General features: G+C 50.7%; 2 protein-coding genes across 2 annotated transcripts in view; both read left to right on the top strand.

Annotated features, from left to right (window-relative positions):
• Window positions 1-2032, top strand: part of COL5A3 (collagen type V alpha 3 chain) — a 36970-nt gene extending 34938 nt beyond the window's left edge. The window contains exons 66-67 of the mRNA XM_032396041.1: window positions 729-968; window positions 1056-2032. Of these exons, the coding sequence (XP_032251932.1) occupies window positions 729-968; window positions 1056-1202 (387 nt within the window). The 3' untranslated portion in view covers window positions 1203-2032. The remainder of the gene's footprint in view (window positions 1-728; window positions 969-1055) is intronic.
• Window positions 2033-15572: 13540 nt separating this feature from the next.
• OLFM2 (olfactomedin 2) overlaps window positions 15573-19185 on the top strand; it is a 59351-nt gene continuing 55738 nt past the window's right edge. The window contains exon 1 of the mRNA XM_032395930.1: window positions 15573-15732. Within this exon, the coding sequence (XP_032251821.1) occupies window positions 15667-15732 (66 nt within the window). The 5' untranslated portion in view covers window positions 15573-15666. The remainder of the gene's footprint in view (window positions 15733-19185) is intronic.

Raw genomic sequence — 19185 nt, 5'->3', positions numbered from 1 at the left:
TCTTGGTTTGGGTTCCCCCAAAACAGACCCTTTGACAAAGACTCGGTTGCAAGTACTTTATCTGGGAGGTGATTCCAGAAAATATCAGTTGGGGAACGTGGAAATGATACAGAGAAGAAAAGGAAACCAGAAGGGATGTATTACCCAGCCAGTTATCTCAAGCCCATGATATGTTAATAATATATTTTATTTGACCCAGTGCATCTAAAAGAGTGTCATATCAATATAAAGGTTACTGAGACATTTTAGATTTCTTCCCTCCGAGTTCTGCAGAGTCTGATGCATATTTTACATTTATAGCATGTTGTAATTTGGGTACTAAATTTCATTGGAAGTTCTTGATCCATACTTAGATTTCATAAAATCTGCAGTTGAAAAGGTAGATTCACATATACTCAAGTTGTCCCACACCTAAGTTTTCTGATAACTGGACTGAGGCTCAATTATTAGTTATGAATTAAATAAAGTAAAACAAAATAATTAAATAATTTTAAATCAAACAATTAACATTTGAAGCAGTTTCCACCTCATTGGGTGCATTTCAAGTGCTCAGTGGCCACGTGTGCCTAGGGCCTCTCAAGGGAACCATGGGGGCTGGATGGCTGGTGGGGCCACCCAAAGAAGGGGACGAGGCAGAGGTGGCAGGATGGAGAGCCTGGGAGGTAGGTTCCTCAGAAAGAGTAGGGGTGACTGGGGCACCCTCACCTCCTGCTTTGTCCCACCCCCAGTTCTCCTACGTGGACGCTGATGGGTCCCCGGTGAGTGTGGTCCAGATGACCTTCCTAAAGTTGCTGAGCGCCACGGCCCACCAGAGCTTCACCTATTCCTGCCAGAACTCTGCCGCCTGGCTGGACGAAGCTGCAGGCGACCACAGCCGCTCCCTCCGCTTCCTGGGAGCCAACGGGGAGGAGCTGTCTTTCAACCAGACGGCAGCAGCCACCATCACTGTCCCCTATGATGGCTGCCGGGTAAGGGGAGGGGCAGGGGCTGGCCAGGGTGGGGAGGGGCCTTGGCTGCCCTCCTACTAACTCACCATTCTGTCTTCCCGTGGTCAGCTCCGGAAGGGACAGACGAAGACCCTCTTGGAGCTGAGCTCTTCCCGGGTGGGCTTCCTGCCTCTGTGGGACGTGGCAGCTGCTGACTTCGGCCAGACGAACCAGAAGTTTGGGTTTGAACTGGGCCCCGTCTGCTTTAGCAGCTGAGAGTCTCGGGGTGGGAGGGACAATGAGGGAGCCCCCGATGGGGCACTTTTGGTGCTGAGGCTTTGAAGCCATCATATTTATCGTATCCTGTGCCTGTGGAGCCAGGGGAGAGTCTGCTCCTCACGGTCAAGCAATATTCTTTCTCCATTCCGGGGGGCTGGGGGGCTGCACACCCCTGGCCCAAGAGCCCGGCTTCCTCCTCACTGCACCGAAGCTGACATAACTGTAGTCTGGCTCTTTCTCCCCTCTATGCCCACCCAACCCTCAACTCCCCACCCCTGATGCCCCATGCAATGAACTTCTAACTCAGAGCTGATGAATGCCCCCCCCACACCTGCCCCCCCACTCCCTGGGCAGTGCTCTCAACACCCTGTGGTGCTACCCTTTCCAATAGTTAAGCACTGGATGTCTCCTGATCCCAGGCTGGGACCCCTTCACTCATTCCTATTTTCAGGTGGGTTCACAGTGAAGGAACTGAAGTCAGACTACAGAGGGAAGTGGGACTTCCCTGGACTGAGCTGTGTGTTCCTTCTGCTGCCTCAGCCCAGCTCTGAATACTGCCCCCCACCCATATCTCCCCAAACGCACCTTGCCATGCCAGGTGGGATGGGGGCCAAGATGGTGGGGGTGAATCAGGATCCTAATGGTGCTGCCCTATTTATACCTGGGTCTGGATTAAAAGGGAAAATCCCCTCTGTTGTATATTTAATCTGCTTCCTCCTTAGGGAAGGCTGGGATATGATGAGAGAGATTCTAGCATGATCCCCACTCCTCCAGGGCCATAGGGCATATTTGGCATCTCAAGTCTGAGAATAAACCAGTGAACTGTGTTCCTGTGTCTTTCATCTAGTGCTGGCTATATCTTTCTTAAGGTCAGGCTCTTGTCTCACCTGAGGTATCTGCCCCCACCCATCTTAATTGTGTCTTTTGGTAGAGGTGGCTTTGGGAGGTGGGGGCATCCAGTTCTAATGGTACTCACTGAAGACGTTGGGTCTGTTTACCAATTCAGGCCCCTAGAAGAAAAGTTGAAAATCGCCAGATCTCTAAGAGAGATCTTAAATGTTTTTGCCATAAAAAAAGAAATGGTAATTATGTGATGTGATGCAGGTGTTAGCTAATGCTATAGTAATAATCATTTTGCAATATACAAGTGTATCAAATCAACAGGTTGTATGTCTTAGACTTACACAATATCATATGTCAATTCTATGTCAATAAAGCTGGAAAAAATTGTGAACCTATTAGGAAGACCTCAAACTTTGAAAAAGAAAGAGGAGGGGAGGGAGGGAGGGAGAAGAAGAGGGAGAGAGAATAGCTAGGTCTCCGTGTTGACCTTGATTAGTCCTGGAGTCACTGGCTGAGCTGAGGGTGAGGGAATGGATCAAGAGGTGACATGGGATGTGGTTTGGGTTTGAGATAAAATGACTAGAGGTGAAACTTGTGGGTGGCAGTTCAGAAGATGAGTTGGGGGTAGAGAGAATTGAGTTAGAAGTGGAGCCTTGAGGTGAGCTGGATATTGGGTGAGTTACGTTGAAAATGGATTGAAGATGAGTCTAGAGGTTGGTTTGAGTGAGTTGAATGAGTTTAAGGTTGTGGATTAATGATGGGATCCACTGAGTTGGAGGTTGGGCAATCAGTGGATTGAGGTCAGGGTTTGGAATTAGTTGTTGGATTGACATGAATGAGGGTTGATTTGGGAAGTAGGATGAACGGAGTAGAGGTAAGTAGGGGTTGCTGTGAATGGGGAGTGGGGATTGGCAGTTTGGTAAGTCAAGATGGCACCAGTTAAGATGAGAGTTGGGTTTGAGGTAGCTTGAGTTGGGGGTTAGATGGTGGGTTGAGGTTTTCTTTTAAATAGATTTATTGAGATGTAATTCACTTACCATATAATTCACCCATTTAAAGTATACAATTAAATGGTTTTCAGTATGTTCACAGACTTGTGCAACATCACCACAATCAATTTTAGAACATTTCATCACCTCAAAACGAAAACCCATATCCATTAGCTGTCACTTTCCATTTCCCCAAACCTCTCAGTGGTAGGCAACCACTAATCTTTCTGTCTCTATGGATTTGCCTATTCTGGACATTTCATATAAATAGAATCAAATAATATGTGGTCCTTTGGATCTGTCTGCTCTCATTTAGCATAATGGATCAAGGTTCATGTTGCAGCGTGTATCAGTACTTCATTCCTGTTTATTGTTGAATCATATTCCATTGTCTGGATATATCACATTTTGTTTATCCATTCATCAGTTGATGGACATTGCCGAATGGAGTTGAGTTAGGAGTGATGGAGGGCTGGTGTGAGTTGAGTTGGGTCAGGTGGGCTTGCGTAGTTACAGGTTTCAGGTTGGGGTGGATTGTCTCCCCAAAAGCCAGGGCTTACCCTACTACCTCTGCCACCAGGTCCCATAAGGCCATCTGAATGCTTGTCCTGGGTTCCTCATGCATTCAATAAACATTACTGGGTCCTAACTCTATGAAGAATGTTGGGCTTGAATTGATTGATGCACTTATTTTTCATTCACTTGTTTCATTCTCTTGATGGTTTACTCAGTGCCACACACTGTTCCAAATGCTAGGGTAGAAGAAAGATGTGGTCTTTCTTACTCCTTACAGGACCTTACTCCTGAGGGAGATAGAGAATAGACAAACATATAGCTATGTAGTGTGATTTTAGGAAAATCAAACAAGATACAGAGTGATGGAGTGGTGGATATTTGAAAGCAGGTGGTCAGGAGAGATCTCACTGAAGAGGTAATATTTGAGCAGAGAGACCTGAAGGATGAGAGGAAAAGCCATGTGAAATTTGAGGAAGTATCCCCCACACAGTGAAGAATCCAGAAACTCTAAAATACCGATGATTACTCTTGAGGGGATGGTGTTTCCCCTGGTTACCTCTTCTGCTGATTTGTTGCTTTTGCTGATTTTTTCACACTGTTCTATCAATCCAAATGTACACCCAGGCCTGCTTCCCATTTAGTTCCTCTTCCAGACATTCTTAACTCAACACATATGGTAACACCAATGCTATGTGTTGTTTTCCTCTCCCTGAGCACTCCTAATTGAGAACACATTTCCCAGCTTCCCTTGCGGTTAGGTTGGGGCATGCGCCTGGGTCTTGGCCAGTGGGATGTGGGTAACCACAAAACCTCCTGCTTGATCTTCTGAGCTCTTTCAGTCTGTGATGACCTTGGAGATCACATCTGTAAGTAAGATGGGAGTGTCTCATATGGAACTAGAAAGGGGCCAACTTCTCTGAGCTACTGCTTGGAGGAATGCTACAAGGAGACTTCCATCAAACAACTTGATTGCATTAAGCCCTTGAGATGTTTAAGGGTTGCTTGTTACAGCAGCTATTATTAATTATCCTGACTAATACAGTGAACGAATCCAGTTTTCACTGAAGGTCAGCATGTAAGCATATGTGCAAACCAGGAGGTCCCACTGCAGCAACATCAACAGATTGGAATTTAATGTTGAATATCCTTATCCTTAAAAGTCCTCACCATGGGGTGCCTGGGTGGCTCAGTTGGCTAAGTGTCTGCCTTCGGCTCAGGTCATGATCCCGGGGTCCTGGGATCGAGCCCTGCATCGGGCTCCCTGCTCGGCGGGAAGCCTGCTTCTCCCTCTCCCATTCCCCCCTGCTTGTGTTCCCTCTCTCACTGTGTCTCTCTCTGTCAAATAAATAAATAAAATCTTAAAAAAAAAAAAGTCCTCACCATTATAAATTTGTCACTGGTGGTGTGTTCCCCCTGCCCCAGTCTGGATTTCCCACGATTCTGCTGCCCTCTGCCATCTTTCCCTCCCTGACTCCTCTTCTTGCCTACCCTCCTCATTCCCTTCCTCTAAGACTGTCTACACTTAGATCAAATTTATCTCACTTTCTTATGAAGAACATTTCTTGTAGACCAAATCATCGTACCCACACAATCCATGATTAGTTCAACTAACACTATTAATAACAATGACCACTGATTGAGCATCTACATGCCAGGTCCTGTTCATCAAATGTTTTCCCTGAATGAATTAATGTATTCTTTATTACAACCTTTGAGGAAGGTTCCGTTATTATCCCCATTTTGCAGGTAAGGGAACAGTAACAGAAAGGTGGAGTAAACTTGCCCAGAGTCTAGAACTAGAGACTGCTAAACAAAAAGCCATCTTCTCCTTTGGGGGAATTTTCCCCATCGTTTTAAAAAAAATACATCTGGGGCACCTGGGTGGCTGGACAGTGAAGCGTCTGAGTCTTGATTTCGGCTCAGGTCATGATCTCAGGTTCACGAGATTGAGTCCCACATAGGGCTCTGCACTGGGTGTAGAGCCTGTTTGGGATTCTCTCTCTCTTCCCTCTGCCCCTCCCCCACCACCCGGCTTGAGTGTGTGTGTGTAAATAAATAAATAAAAATAAATAATTACATCTGGTAATGCAGGTCCACTGGCCTCTGCTTTTGCAATTCCAGGCCCACCCTGGTGCAGGTATTTTGGAGGGGAGGAACAATTAATAGTGTAACGAGTACTCTTTAATTAGCTAAAAACTGGTTGAAGTATTAGAATCTCGGCCCTACTAAATTAAGGTAATTGACAAAGGGGTAAGGAGGGAATTCTGGGCCTCATGCTCAGTTCTGTGAATTTACCCAGCATCATCGCCAGCACCCAGGTGGCTGCTGGGAACACCCCCAGCTGATTTGCATATTCAGCGGCCATAATTAATCACACCACTTGCGCTCCCCGAGCAGTTACACCCTCTGTGTTCTGAACTGGGGCTGGGGCACGGCAGCCGCTGTGGCAGCCACCTCTGGCTTCACTCACGGCTGTAGGAGGTGGGTGGCATAGTGAATTTTACGCATACGCACAACATCATTGGAGATACTCATGCTCAGCGACATACACCGACCAACAGCCCAGAGAATCAGACCCTCATCTTGTCACATCCCAGACCCACAGGCAGACTCAGAGAGGCAGACCCACGTTAAACACGCCCGTTCACCTGCAGCCAGATCCAGACATGCTGACGCACAGCAGGCCACACACACAGTTGCACACGTGCCCGGACACACACCAAAGCCGCCCTTGCACGTACACACAGAGCCATGTCTGTAAACCACACTCAGATGCGCAGCCACGCCTGAGACCCCCGTTGGCACACCCAGAACTGCTGCATCCTGGGGTCTGCTACATGCTAGGCAGACAGAGGGACACACAGCCCCACATGGACAGACATGCCACCAACAAAAACTACACTCACGGGCTCAGCTAAGCTAGTGCCGTAGATGTTTCCGAGATCCCTTTCCTCACACCACACATTCATCCATTCAGTCAATCAACAAATATTTATTAAGCACTTACTTGTGCCAGGCACTATTAATAGGGTCTGGGGATCCAGCAGGGAAACAAACAAGGGTCTCTGCCCTCGTGGAGTTAACACTCAAGTGGGGCTGACAGGCGGTAAGCAAATACATATATGATGTGTCAAATGGTGTTATGACGAGAAAGAAGGCAAAGAGGAGGACAAGAAGAGGTGTTCTTTGAGACAGGGTGGTCAGGGAAGGCTGCCTGGAGGAGGCATCCTTGGAGCAGCGGCTCATTCAGAGAGGGGGAGGGTGCCATGTGACTTCTCACACAGCCAGGCCCAGAGACACAGACGACAAGGTCCAGGCTCACAAACAGGCACAGGCCATGCAAGCTTACAAGGGCCTGTCCGCACGAGAGCACATGTGTGCCCTGTGTCTAGAGTGTCCCGGACACCAGAGTTTCCTTTTGAGAGGGTGGGCCTCTACCCTAAGTGGCAATGGGGATACTGGGGAGACGGGGGAAGCTGAGCAGACAGAGGACCAGATTGATCTTGAGAGGCTGTCCTGCCCCTTCCTTGACCTGGTCTTGTCTTTATACAGGCTTTCCCCTCTCTTGGTAGATCTCCTTTTTTTTAAATTAAATTAAATTTAATTTAAAATTAAATTAGGGGCACCTGGGTGGCTCAGTCGTTAAGTGTCTGCCTTCGGCTCAGGTCATGATCCCGGGGTCCTGGGATTGAGCCCCGCATCGGGCTCCCTGCTGGGTGGGAAGCCTGCTTCTCCCTCTCCCACTCCCCCTGCTTGTGTTCCCTCTCTCGCTGTCTCTCTGTCAAATAAATAAATAAATAAATAAATAAATAAATAAATAAATTTTATTTTATTTTATCTTATTATTTTTGTGGTAAAAAACATATAACAAAACTTATTTTTTTTCTTTTTTAAAAAAAAGATTTTACTTATTTATTTGACAGAGAGACAGCCAGAGAGGGAACACAAGCAGGGGGAGTGGGAGAGGGAGAAGCAGACTCCCCACTGAGCAGGGAGCCCGATGCGGGGCTCCATCCCAGGACCCTGGGATCATGAACCGAGCCGAAGGCAGACGCCTAACGACTGAGCCACCCAGGCGCCCCATATAACAAAACTTATAATCTTAATCATTTTTAAGTGTACACTTCATTAGTGTTAAGTATATTCACATTGCTGTGCAACAGATCTCTAGAACATTTTTTAAAGATTTTATTTATTTATTTTTTTATTTGAGAGAGAGAGAGAGAGAGAGAGAGAGAGAGAATGAGTGGGGGAGGGGAAGAGGGAGAAGCAGATTCCCTGCTGAGCAGTTAGCCTGATGCGGGGCTCAATCCTAGGACTCTAGGATCATGACCTGAGCTGAAGGCAGACACTTAACCAACTGAGCCACCCAGGTGCCCCTCTAGAACTTTTTAAAAAAAAGATTTATTTATTCATTTAGAGAGAGAGAGAGAGAGAGCAGGGGGAGGGGCAGAGAGAGAAGGAGAGAGAGAATCCCAAGCAGATTCCCCACTGAGCGAGGCTCTATCCCACAACCCTGAGCTCGTGACCTGAGTGGAAATCAAGAGTCTCATGCTTAACTGACTGAGCCACCCAGGCGCCCCTCTCTAGAACTTTTTTATCTTGCAAACCTGTATCTCTGTCCTCCGTAAACAATTCCTCATTTCCCCTCCCCCAGCCCCTGGCACCCACCATCTATTTTCTGTCTCTGTGAATTCAACTATTCTAGGGACCTCATATAAGTAGAATTATACAGTATTTGTCTTTTGTGATTGGCTTATTTCACTGAGCATAATGTCCTCAAGGGTCTTCCACTTTGTAGTATGTGTCAGAGTTTCCCTTCCTTTTCAGGCTGAATGCTATTCCTACCTAGCATATACACCACATCTTGTTTATCCATTCACCCGTCAATAGACACTTGGGTTTCTTCCAAGTCTTGGCTACTGTGAATAATGCTGCTATGAACACGGGTGTGCAAATATCTCTTGTAGACCCTGCTTTCAATTCTTTTGGACTTATCCTCAGAAGTGGGATTGCTGGATCGGTAGATTTCTTTTTAAACATTTGTTTGCACGGATCTTAAGTGTTCCATTTGACGAGTTTTGACAAATGTCTACATACCCTAAACAAGATGTAGACTGTTTCCAGCACCCCAGAAAGTTCCTCGTGTCTCTTCCCACGCCCCCTCCAAGACACCACCTCTTCTTGGATACATTTCTAGTGTTACAAAGCCGATGAATGAAATAGGGAAGGTGTATGGAGGCGGTGTGGTATCCTGGCTAGCGCCAAGCCATCTGGTCCAGCTTCAGCTCCTCCGCTGGGGTGAGTGTGACCTTCACTGTTTTGAGCCACAGTCTCCACAGCTGTGATGGTGGGGTGAATAATAGCACCTAACCATCAGGTTGTGTGAGTGTTATTATAAAAAATACATATAGTGCAGGGGCACCTGGGTGGCTCAGTTGGTTAAACGTCTGACTCTTGATTTCAGCTCAGGTCATGATCTCAGGGTCATGAGATGGAGCCCTGCCTTGAGCTCCACACTGGGCGTGGAGCCTGCTTAAGAATTTTTTCCATCCCTCTCCCTCTGCCCCCCACCCACTCGGGTGTGTGTGTGTGTGTGTGTGTGTGCACGCACGCACAAGCTCTCTCTCTCAAAAAAAAAAGAAAGAAAAAAGAAAAAAAACCCATATAGCAAGAACTCTATAATAAACACATGCCCACCACCCCGCCTAAAAATAAAGCATCATACACACATTTAATGCCCCTGTATACATTTCTGCCATAGTTTGCCTTTCCTTTCCCCACTATGGGCAAATGAGTGTAAACTAAAAAAAAATTTTTTTAATTGCAATAAAATATACCTCACATAAAATTTACCATTTAGCCGTTTTTAAGTGTCTAGTTTGGGGCACTGAATACATTCGCATTGTTGGGCAACCATGACCACCGTCCATCTCCAGGACTGTGTCATTTTCCCGAACTGAGACTCCATACCCATTAAACATGATTCCCGATTTCTCTCTTCCCTTGAATGTGGGAACTTCTGTCCTCAGAGTATTTCTCCATGTTTACTGAATCCAGGGGAGCTGTATCCATGGATGATGCACATACTTTGGCAAGTTCTTAAACTATCTCTAACTGGTACAATATTGAACATGTTCTTTTGCAACTTGCTTGCTAGCTCAGCCAGAGGCGTTTGCAACTTCTCTGTGCAGACACAAGTATTTCTAGTCCTGTCTTTTTAAATGCTTACCTCAGCATAGCTATCTGTTGTACTCATGAACTTTTAGGTGCTTTCCATTTTGTTCCGTTCACACATCCTGGCATGTGTCTTTGCGCACATGGATAAACGTCTCTGGGGTGCATGAATACAGACGAATGGAAAGTCAGGGTTATGGGGAAGGCACATCTTCAGCTGTCCTGGGTACAATCTTCATGCTAGTTGGCCAAACTACACCATACCCCTTCCTGCTCACCACCCTTCCAAGCTTCCAGAACTCCCTGTCGGGCCCCAAGTCTTTCTGTCTGGCAGCTCTGGCCTCACTTGTCACCATCCCTAAACAGGAGAGCTAACCTCCTGCACTCTGCAGCCTCAGGGCCTTTGCAACTGCTCTTCTCTCTGCCCGTTGAGCCCTTGCCAGCTCTTACGCAGCTTTTGGCTCTGACTTGCCCTACCCCCAGGCTAGATCAGGGCCCTCCAAACACACTCAGAGCTCAGAGAACTCTGCCCATCTGTGCATGCACCAAACTCTCAATTACTTGAAGGCAGAGGCTTTCTTGCTCATAGCCACAAATTCAGGGCAGCCTGGGCCTGAAGCGAGTGCGTTGTCTCTACTTGTGGATGAATGGAGGACACCTGCATCTACTTTGGGGCTTGAGCCAGCCCTGCCCAGAGACCTGAACTCCAATCCTAGCTCCATCACTTCCTAGCTGTGTGACCTCAGGCAAGTGGCTTAACCTCTCTGAGCCCCTCACTTTCCTCTCCTATGAAACCCTTCCCCAGACTGCTGCAGGGGTTGAAGTGAGCCCCTGCCAGGTCTGGCTCAGGGTCGACCCTTCTTGGTAGGAGCTGCTGTGATTCTGAACCAAGTTCCGGGCCTGTAACCTTGATTAGGGCCTCGCTCCTTCCTGGCTTGGCAGGGCTGGGAAGCGATGCTGGGTCTCCTTGTCCCGCCAACTCATCCCTCAATTCCCAGGCCAGTAATGGGAACCACATGTGCTGGATGCAGGCCCACCCACCCTCCTTCGCCCCCCCACTTCCTCCAGAGAGGCCTCCTTAGTCATTCTGTCCACCTCCCCCTTCCCACAACCTCATTCCCACGCTGCCCTGGCCTGGGCTTTGCGTGTCAGAGGGTGTCTGTGGGTCCCTGTGGGTCTCTGTGTGTGTGAGAACTATGTGCCTTGTACCGTGCATCTGTGTGTGTGACCGGGTCTGATTCGCAGGTCTCTGGGTGTTTCTTGTACAAACTGTGTTTTTCTTTCATGTGCTTGGGTAGGAACTGCCTGCCTCTCGTGTGTGACTGTCCTGTAGGCTGGTGTATGTGTTCCCGTATGAACTATGTGCTGTTTTACAGATGGCCACACGGAACGCCGTGTTTGCGTTGTGTTTGTCTTTATGCTGTGCTGATACGTGAACTACGTGTCCACACTGGGGATCTGTGTGTGCGAGCCGTGTGCCCAGATTGTGGGTTTTGTGCATTTTTTTGTGTCGGGGGGTCTGTGTGTGTTGGGCCAACTGTATTCATGACTGCCAGGTCTTGGGTAATTATGACCCGTTCGCCTTTGAGGTTCTTCCACCATCTGACCGTGGGTATGTGTTTCTGTGCGCCCTCAGGCCTTGGATGTGTGTATCGGGCTGTGTGTTGCATGTGCTTTTGTGTGCTGGCTCTGAATAACATCATTCTGTCCCGGTGTGATGTTATGCCTGGACCATGTATCCTGGTATGGTGTCCCTGGGTGACTGTGTGTCTATGGTGTGTGTGTGAAGCCCAGAAGGGAAGGAGTCCAGGGGTGGCTGCAGTTCCACAGTGACAAATGGCCCAGAGGGGGCGCCTGGGTGGCTCAGTTGGTTTAGGCGTCTGCCTTCGGCTCAGGTCATGATCCCAGGGTCCTGGGATCGAGCCCCGCATCGGGCTCCTTGCTTAGTGGGGAGCCTGCTTCTCCTTCTCCCTCAACCTGCCATTCCCCCTGTTTTTGCTCCCTCTCTCTCTCTCAAATAAATACATAACAAAACAAAACAAAACAAAACAGAAACCAAACAAACAAGAAATGGCCCAGAGAAGGAAAGAATGGGGCTGAACAATGGAGACAGTCTGCGGGGAGCCCCCAGGGTTTAGTGCTGAGCAGGAACCTCTTCTGGGACATGGAAGGAGGGCTGAGCTCCATTTTGTGTGAGCACTTGGAAGTGCGGGGTTGGGAGCCGTGGACCTGGAGCGCACTGGAATGATCCCTGTGGAGATGCATGGGCTTGGGAGGCTCAGCTCACCTGGGTGGGGCTGAGTCTTCTCAATGCCATGTGGACACCGCGGGATCTGGCCCGGGTATTCCCCTGCAACCACAACGTAAAGAGCCTCATGTCTGGATTCAGACATGAGCCAAATTATGGTCTTAGCTCTGCTGTGCATCCTCTCTGTGGCCTTCAGCCAGTGTCTTAAGCTCTCCGAACCTCAATTTCTCCATCTGAAAAATGGGACAAAGGCAGATGAGGTCAGTGCCTTGCCCACATCCCCTTGGTCCTGACACATTCCTGTGCACACTTCTTCCTGCCCCAGGGCTGTCTCAGTTCACACACTGGCCAGGCCAGGAATGCCGAAGAGCGGGCGCCCCTGGGAACAGCCCTCCCCCAGCGACATGCAGGACCTGGAGAACAAACACCCACCTCTCTCCCCTCAGGCGAGACAACTGTGAGGAGCAGGTTCTATGCTCTCTCGCCAGGGTCCCTGGCAGGACTGACCCTCATTTGTCTATGTGGATTTAACGAGAAAGGAAAGATGCACAACAGATAACCCAGCATAATGCTTTGGAGACAAGAAATGGAGAAAGACAGAATCCTGATGATGTAACAGGACCCCTGGATCTAGCCATGCCTGAAGTCAGTTACCCCTGGATTTTTTTTCAGTTATGTGAGCTGATATATTTTTTTTTTTGTTAAGACAGTTCTAGTTTCTTTTCTGCCACTTGCTACCAAAGGACCTCTGAATAATACAGAGGGATCTGCAAGAGCAAAGGCACGTGTAGACACGCACGGCATAGATTCATTCACTCATTAGATTCCTTTTGGTCATCTCTGTGTCGGGCCCTGTGCAGAGTATGGGAAAACAAAGGCCTGGATGTGTTTTCCTCTGGCTAGACACAGGAAGGGGTCACAGGAGAGTAAAGCCAAGGGCTGCCCAAGCACCAATTAGGAGAAGCCAATGGTGAGCTGGTGAGAGTTGGCAGGGACCCAATGTTCCTCTGCCCTGCCTCCAGATATTGTGGAGAGCAGACTTTGCCCAGTGCCAGCCCCTGAGTCACCTGGTCCATCAGTTTCGCCGCACAAGGTCCTTGAGAAGCTGATCTCTCTTCAGTGATGGTCCACGATTCTGACCACTACACTAACCACAGAGCAAGGGAGACCTGTGCTCATCACAGCGCTGATGATGGTGCTGATCTTGAAGCTGACAACAGCACAATCAGGACACTGAGTATGACCCCGATCACGGTGTGTGACCTGACCATAATTTTGGCCATAGCATGGCCAGGTCACTGTCCAAAACAAGGTCAGAATAATGACTACAGCATGACAGGACAGTGATTGTGACTCTGAGCACATTACAGCCAGGAAACTGACCATCACACTGACCGCAATACAACCAGGAATGACCCGGGGATGACCGACCACTCTGCTGACCCCAGTAGAACCAGGATCCTGATGGCAGCACAGAGCCCAGGTCCATAGGACACTGATCACAGCATCACTGGGACACAGATTGCTACTGACCACGGCTGTGGTCATGACCACAGTGTAGAATGTATTGGCCAGGGTCCAGTCAGGAAAACAAAGCTCACACTGGGTGGTTCCATAGCAAAGTTTCATATGGGGATTTGGCCCCAGAGATGTTAGTTAAGCTTTAAGAATAAATGGGAGGTGAATTGACTCTAGAGTGAGTAGCCAACCACCATCTTCCCAAGAGCTGATGTAGCTGAAGGAAGAAGTTACCAGAGTCCAGAGCCTGCTACCACCTGGCAGGAGCTGAACCACAGTAGGGACTCCTATCCCAGGGGGGCTGAGACCACAGAGGAGACACAACTGTCCCTGCCAGAGATGCCCAAGGTGGAGAGAGAGGGAGAAACACTCTGGCTTCTCCCCACTCCCCACCCCAACCTCTCCTCAGGCCTCCCATTGGCTGAGTCTAGCCGGATGCAAGGGAGCCTGGGAAATGTAGTTTTCAGGGGCCCCACCCCTGAAACAGAGCAGAGCTGGAGAAGGATGGGAAATGGACCTAAGGGCACATTTACCAATGTCAACCACATAACGCAGGCCATGCTTGACCATGACAGTGACCATCTCAGAGTGCAGAGGGTATTGTTCATGGTCCTGAAACAGCTTAATAAGGGAACCACGCTGTGATAAACTGACATGATGAGAGTTGGCAGGGACCCCCTGCTCTCAGTGTTGACCACAGCCCACACTTGGTCAAAAGCTTCTGGTTCATACCAACCAACATAACAACCCTTCCTACTCTACACCTACTGCAGGCTGGGTCAGAGGAGTCAGCAAAGGAACATCCTCCATTTGGGGAGAGGAGGTAGAGGGATGGATGAGATGCCTTCCCTAGTTCAGATTCTGTTCTGTGTCCCACATCCCATGGCAAGTCTTCTCAACTCCACGCCTCACTGGTAATGCTCTCTGGGGACTGAGCGCTGGTTGGGTGCTCTATCTGCTCAAGAGTCACAGCTGTCTCCCCAAGGACCTCCATGAGGAAACAGGTCTCCTGAGAGAGGGAAAGCTCTTTGCCTCAAGTTGCATGGCCAAGAAGTGACAGAACCAGGGTCAAACCCAGTTCTATTGGACAACAAGCTCTTTTCTTGCTTGGACAAAACCCTCCATACCCTGTTATCTGCCTGGCATACAGTAGGGTCAGGAAAATGCCAGCCCTCCCCCCACCCTCCTCCCGGTATGTTTTGGCTGATTCCTCTGTAACCCTGACCTCAAAAAGCCACTGAGGGCTTATGGGCGGGGAAGACCACTGCGGAGAGGAGGGAGAAGCAGAGAGAGGCTGGAGGCAGAACAAGGACGCCCTTCATATGCAGATGGATTCTCGTTGGAGGCCTTGTTGAATATTTTGATCCTCTCGGGATCTGGTCTCCCGTCTTGGGTCGTTGAAACGGGAGTGAGAAACCGTCTCGGGTGTGGCGGGGGAGGGCGGACTTTGAGGAAGAGGGGCCTGGAGAGTGGGGTGGGAGAGGGAGAGAGAAGACAAGGTATCCCCTTTGGGGGCCAGGCCCACCCAGCTGGCCATCCGCCTCGGTCACTGGTCTCTCGCTCCTCGTTCCATCTCTGTCCCACCCCCTTGTCCCGGCAGTGACCCCCTTCCCTCAACGTCCCATTTCACAAGCTCTGCCTCAGTTTCTCTGTTGATTCTTGAGTTCTTTTAGGAGGGGGCCTCTCAATTTCTCTTCTTCGTTACCAGGTCTTCCTCCTACTCCCCCTGCCCCTTGACCCCCATCCCAACCCCATTTTCAACGTGAGAAAGGTCCTGGGAGGGTGAAATTCACCAACACGTGACGGAACCCCCTCCCCCATCTCCGTGACCCGCCCCCACCCCCATAGGGCCTAGGGGACTGCCGGGCCTCGTCCCCAGCTCGCCTCCCCAGTGCCAGCGCCTCCCCCTTCCCCGCCCCCAGACCCAAGCCGGCTCTGCGCCCGCAGACGAGCTGGGGGCGGGGCGGGGCGGGGGGCGGAGCCCGCAACAAAGACTGGGAGCGCGCGACGGGGGCGGGGCTGGGGCGGAATCCCAGCCGCCGGCGAGGCGGGGGAGGCGGCGGCGAGGGTCGCCCCAGCCGGGCGGGCGGGGTCGCGCAAGGTGGCGGTCCCCGCGTCCAGGCGCCGCTAGGGCGGGCGGGGGGACGGGACGCCGGGCCGGGGGCGCGTCATGTGGCCGCTCACGGTCCCGCCGCCGCTGCCGCTGCTGCTGCTGTGTTCAGGCCTCGCCGGACAGGTAGGGGCCCGGCGGGCAGGTGCAGGCGCAAGGGGCTCCAGGAGGGGAGAGGGTCTTAGAGGGTCCCGACAGAAACGCCATTTGGGGCTCCATAAGCCCCCCGGGGCTGAGAGGGGCGGGGGTCGCAGCGGGGGAGGGGCTGGGATGTCCACCCTGGCTGGGGAAAGGAAAAGGGGGCTTCACATCCAGCCCCGAGCTGAGATGGTTTGGGGGACAGTCTGACCCCAGCTTCGGGGTTCTCAACCTCTCGGTGACCCGGAGCCCACACCCGCCATCTCACTGAAGCTGAGTGGGGTTGCGGGGGCAACTTCAGGGGGCCTTGGGGTGTTGCTGACCCTTCATTCCCCCCATTATGGCAGGAGGTGCCCAAATTTTGCAGCCCCCCCCCGCTCCTCACCTGCACCCCCCGTGTGGGGAAGGGGGCGGGACTCACGTGTGAGTGACTGGTGGGGACGTGTGTGAGGTGCTGGGGAGGGGTGCTGGGTAAATGTGTGTGTGTCACGGCTGGGTGTGACTGAGAGTTTGTGTGTCTGGCTGTGCATGAGTTGGGGTGTGATGGGAGAGGGTGTTTGTACGTGAGGGAGAGAGAGTCTGTGTGTGACAGTGGGAGGCTGTGGCTGGAGGGTTGATGTGACTGCGAGGCTTGTGAGACTGCCCCCTGGAGTTGTGTGTCTGTGTGACTAGTGGTGTGTCAGCGAGTGAGGATTGTGTTAATCCTGGCGGTATTTGGGCAACTGAAGCCGTGTGTAAAGGTCCGTGTATAAAGATCTCTGCGTGTCCCCACGATTCTGTTCATCTGCCTGGGTGTTGTACAAAATGTGTGTGACCAGGTGTGTGGCTGTGTGAGAATTTGGGGTGACCGTGTGCTATTCTGTGCCTTTGAGTAAATCACCCTAAAAGGGAGGGTGAAGAGCAGAGGCTGTGTGTGCAAACGTGTACATCCATGCATCTGTGTGTGTGTGTATGTGTGGTTTGGTGCCTCGTGCGCCCCATTCATGCTTTCACAGAAGAAAGTCGTCCTCCTCATAGTACCCCCATCTCTTGGGCAGGCTTGGGGGGCCTTGCAAAATGGGGGTGGGGTGTCCCAGTTTTCTTCAGCTGTTGGGAAACCTCTTTCCTCCTCCATCTTGGAGGCGGGAGGCCCCTCAAGTTCTCAGATCTGTAGGAGCTTAGAGGGAAGCTGGAATCTAAAATAATAATTATAATACAGCTAACATTTACTAAGTGCTTATTATGTGCTGGGCACTGTTTCGAGCACCCAACATGAAAGAAGCATTTAACCCCCCTGGCACCTACTAGTGGGCGTTATTGTTACCTTCATTTTGCAGATGAAGAAAGGGAGGCACAGAAAAGTTAAGTCACTTGTCAAGCTGAGACAGCTCAGGAGTGGCAGAGCTAGGATTGAACAAAGGCAGTCCAGTGCCTGAGCCCACACATTTACCTTCTTGTTAAATCATCCACTCCATGGGTGTGGACAGTGTCTGTGTAGAAACTCGAAGAGTTTTTTAGGTAGAAGCTCAGAGGAAAAACAGTCCTGGCACCTTCTCTTTCCTGGTCAAGAGAAGAAAGGAATCAGACCCTTATGCCCACCCCAGGGGGCGATGGGAGGGCTGGAGGTCAGGCTCTCAATAGGATCTCCAAGGCCATAGGGAGAGGTCGTGGGGTCCCATCCCTCATTTCTTGGTTTCCCATCTCAGGACCCACATCCTGGCTGGGATGGGAAGTGTGATCAGTGCCTGGCATCAGGCCGCGCACAGTAGATGCTCAATTGAGATGTCAGCCAGAGAGAAGTAAAGAGAGACCAAAAGAGGCGGAAGGTTGAGAGAACGCTGGCAAAAAATGAACCAGGAGTGAAGGTGAATTTGGTTTCCAAGAAGGACCCTTGGGAATCACCACCTCGGGATTCTCCTCCACCCCTGCTAGCCTCTGGGAAAGTCTAGATTTCTTGACCTGTTGCCAAGATTGGCTAGTGGTGCAGGAGAGTGCAGTGAAAGGTGCTGTTGGGAGGTGAGTTTACGGACCTCCTGGACGCGGAGGGAGTTGCTTGGGGGCGGGGCCAAGCTGGACTGCTTGGGGGCGGGACTAAACTGGGTTGGGAAGGCGGGGCCAAGGGTGGATGGGGCGGGGCTAAACTGGGGTAATCTGTTGGGGCTGGTGGGGTCCTGCAACTAGCTGCAGTGCCCCCAGGCGGCCACCGTGGGCACTACAGCGTCATAAACTGGTCTCAGCCCCTAGCCGTCCACCCAGCCTGGCGCCCCAGAGAAGGAAAGGCTCTGAAGAGTGAATGCTCTTTTCCCTGTCCACCCCCCATCTCTTCCCTAGAGCCCCCTTCTCAGTCCCTGATGGGTCCTGGGCTCCACCAGGGGTCCTTGCTAGAAATCCTTCATTCGTCCATTCGATCAACAGATGCGATTAAGCACTGGGGAGACAGCCATGAATCAAGTTATCAAATCCCTGCCCTCCTAGAGCCGATCTTCTGGCGCGAGAGACAGGCAAGAACTGAATAAATATGTAATACAGTGTCAACAACAAAATGAATATATAATACAATGCAAGTGGCGTGAAGAATAAAAAACGGGATTAAAGAGGGATAGTGGTGGTGTGGGCGGCCATTTTAATGGTTGTGGTCAGAGATGTCTCTAAGGAGGTGGTATTTGAGGTGACCCCTGAAGGAGGTGAGAGAAGATGCCTTCCGAGGATCCAGGGGAAGAGCATTCAAGGCAGAGGGAATAGTAAGTGCAAAGGCCCTGAGGTGAGAACATCTTGGTATGTTTGAGGAGCGACAAGGAGACTGGTGTGTCTGGAGAGGAGTGAGGGGAGGGGAGGTTGCTGGGAGATGAGGCCAGGGAAGACAAGAGGGGCCAGACCAAGTGAGAATGTGTGGGCTATAGACAGGAGTTTGGATTTGACTCTGAGAACAGCGAGTAGCGCCTGTCAGAGGAGTCATCCATCTGTTCATCCATCCAGGGTCTGTGTCAGATGTTCTGGGTCTGGCCTGTGAATGCCTTGGAGACTACCAGATAGCTTTCCCGGTGGGAAAGATGCCCACTTTCTGACTACTGGGAAGTCCTCCCTAAGATCTAGCTATAGATCTGGACCGGCCACTCTCTGGATTTGAAGTCGTCTCTTCCCTGGGGTCCCCACAGGATGGGAGGGGAGGAGTAGTTCAATTTGTACTGCATACCCCAGGGCCTTTGCACTTGCCATTCCCTCTGCCTGGGACACTGTTCCTTCCTTCTACTTCAATGCCACCTCCTCCAAGAGACCCACCCTGACCAACCATCTAAAATGACCTCCCTATGGCCACTCTCTGAGCTCTTACTCTTGTTATTTTTCTTCAGAGCCTGTCACTCCTTCTCCACAATTTGTTTATTCATTTGTTGTCTGTCTCCCCCTAGAGTGGCAGCTCATCAGGGTCCAGTGGACTTTGTTGTATCTCTGGTGCCTGCAACA

Source organism: Phoca vitulina, unplaced genomic scaffold (genome assembly GCF_004348235.1).
Source record: "Phoca vitulina isolate PV1807 unplaced genomic scaffold, GSC_HSeal_1.0 scaffold89, whole genome shotgun sequence".
Classification (NCBI taxonomy): Eukaryota; Metazoa; Chordata; class Mammalia; order Carnivora; family Phocidae; genus Phoca; species Phoca vitulina.
The sequence above is the reverse complement of the archived record's forward strand: the minus strand, read 5'-3'. Positions and strand labels throughout refer to the sequence as shown.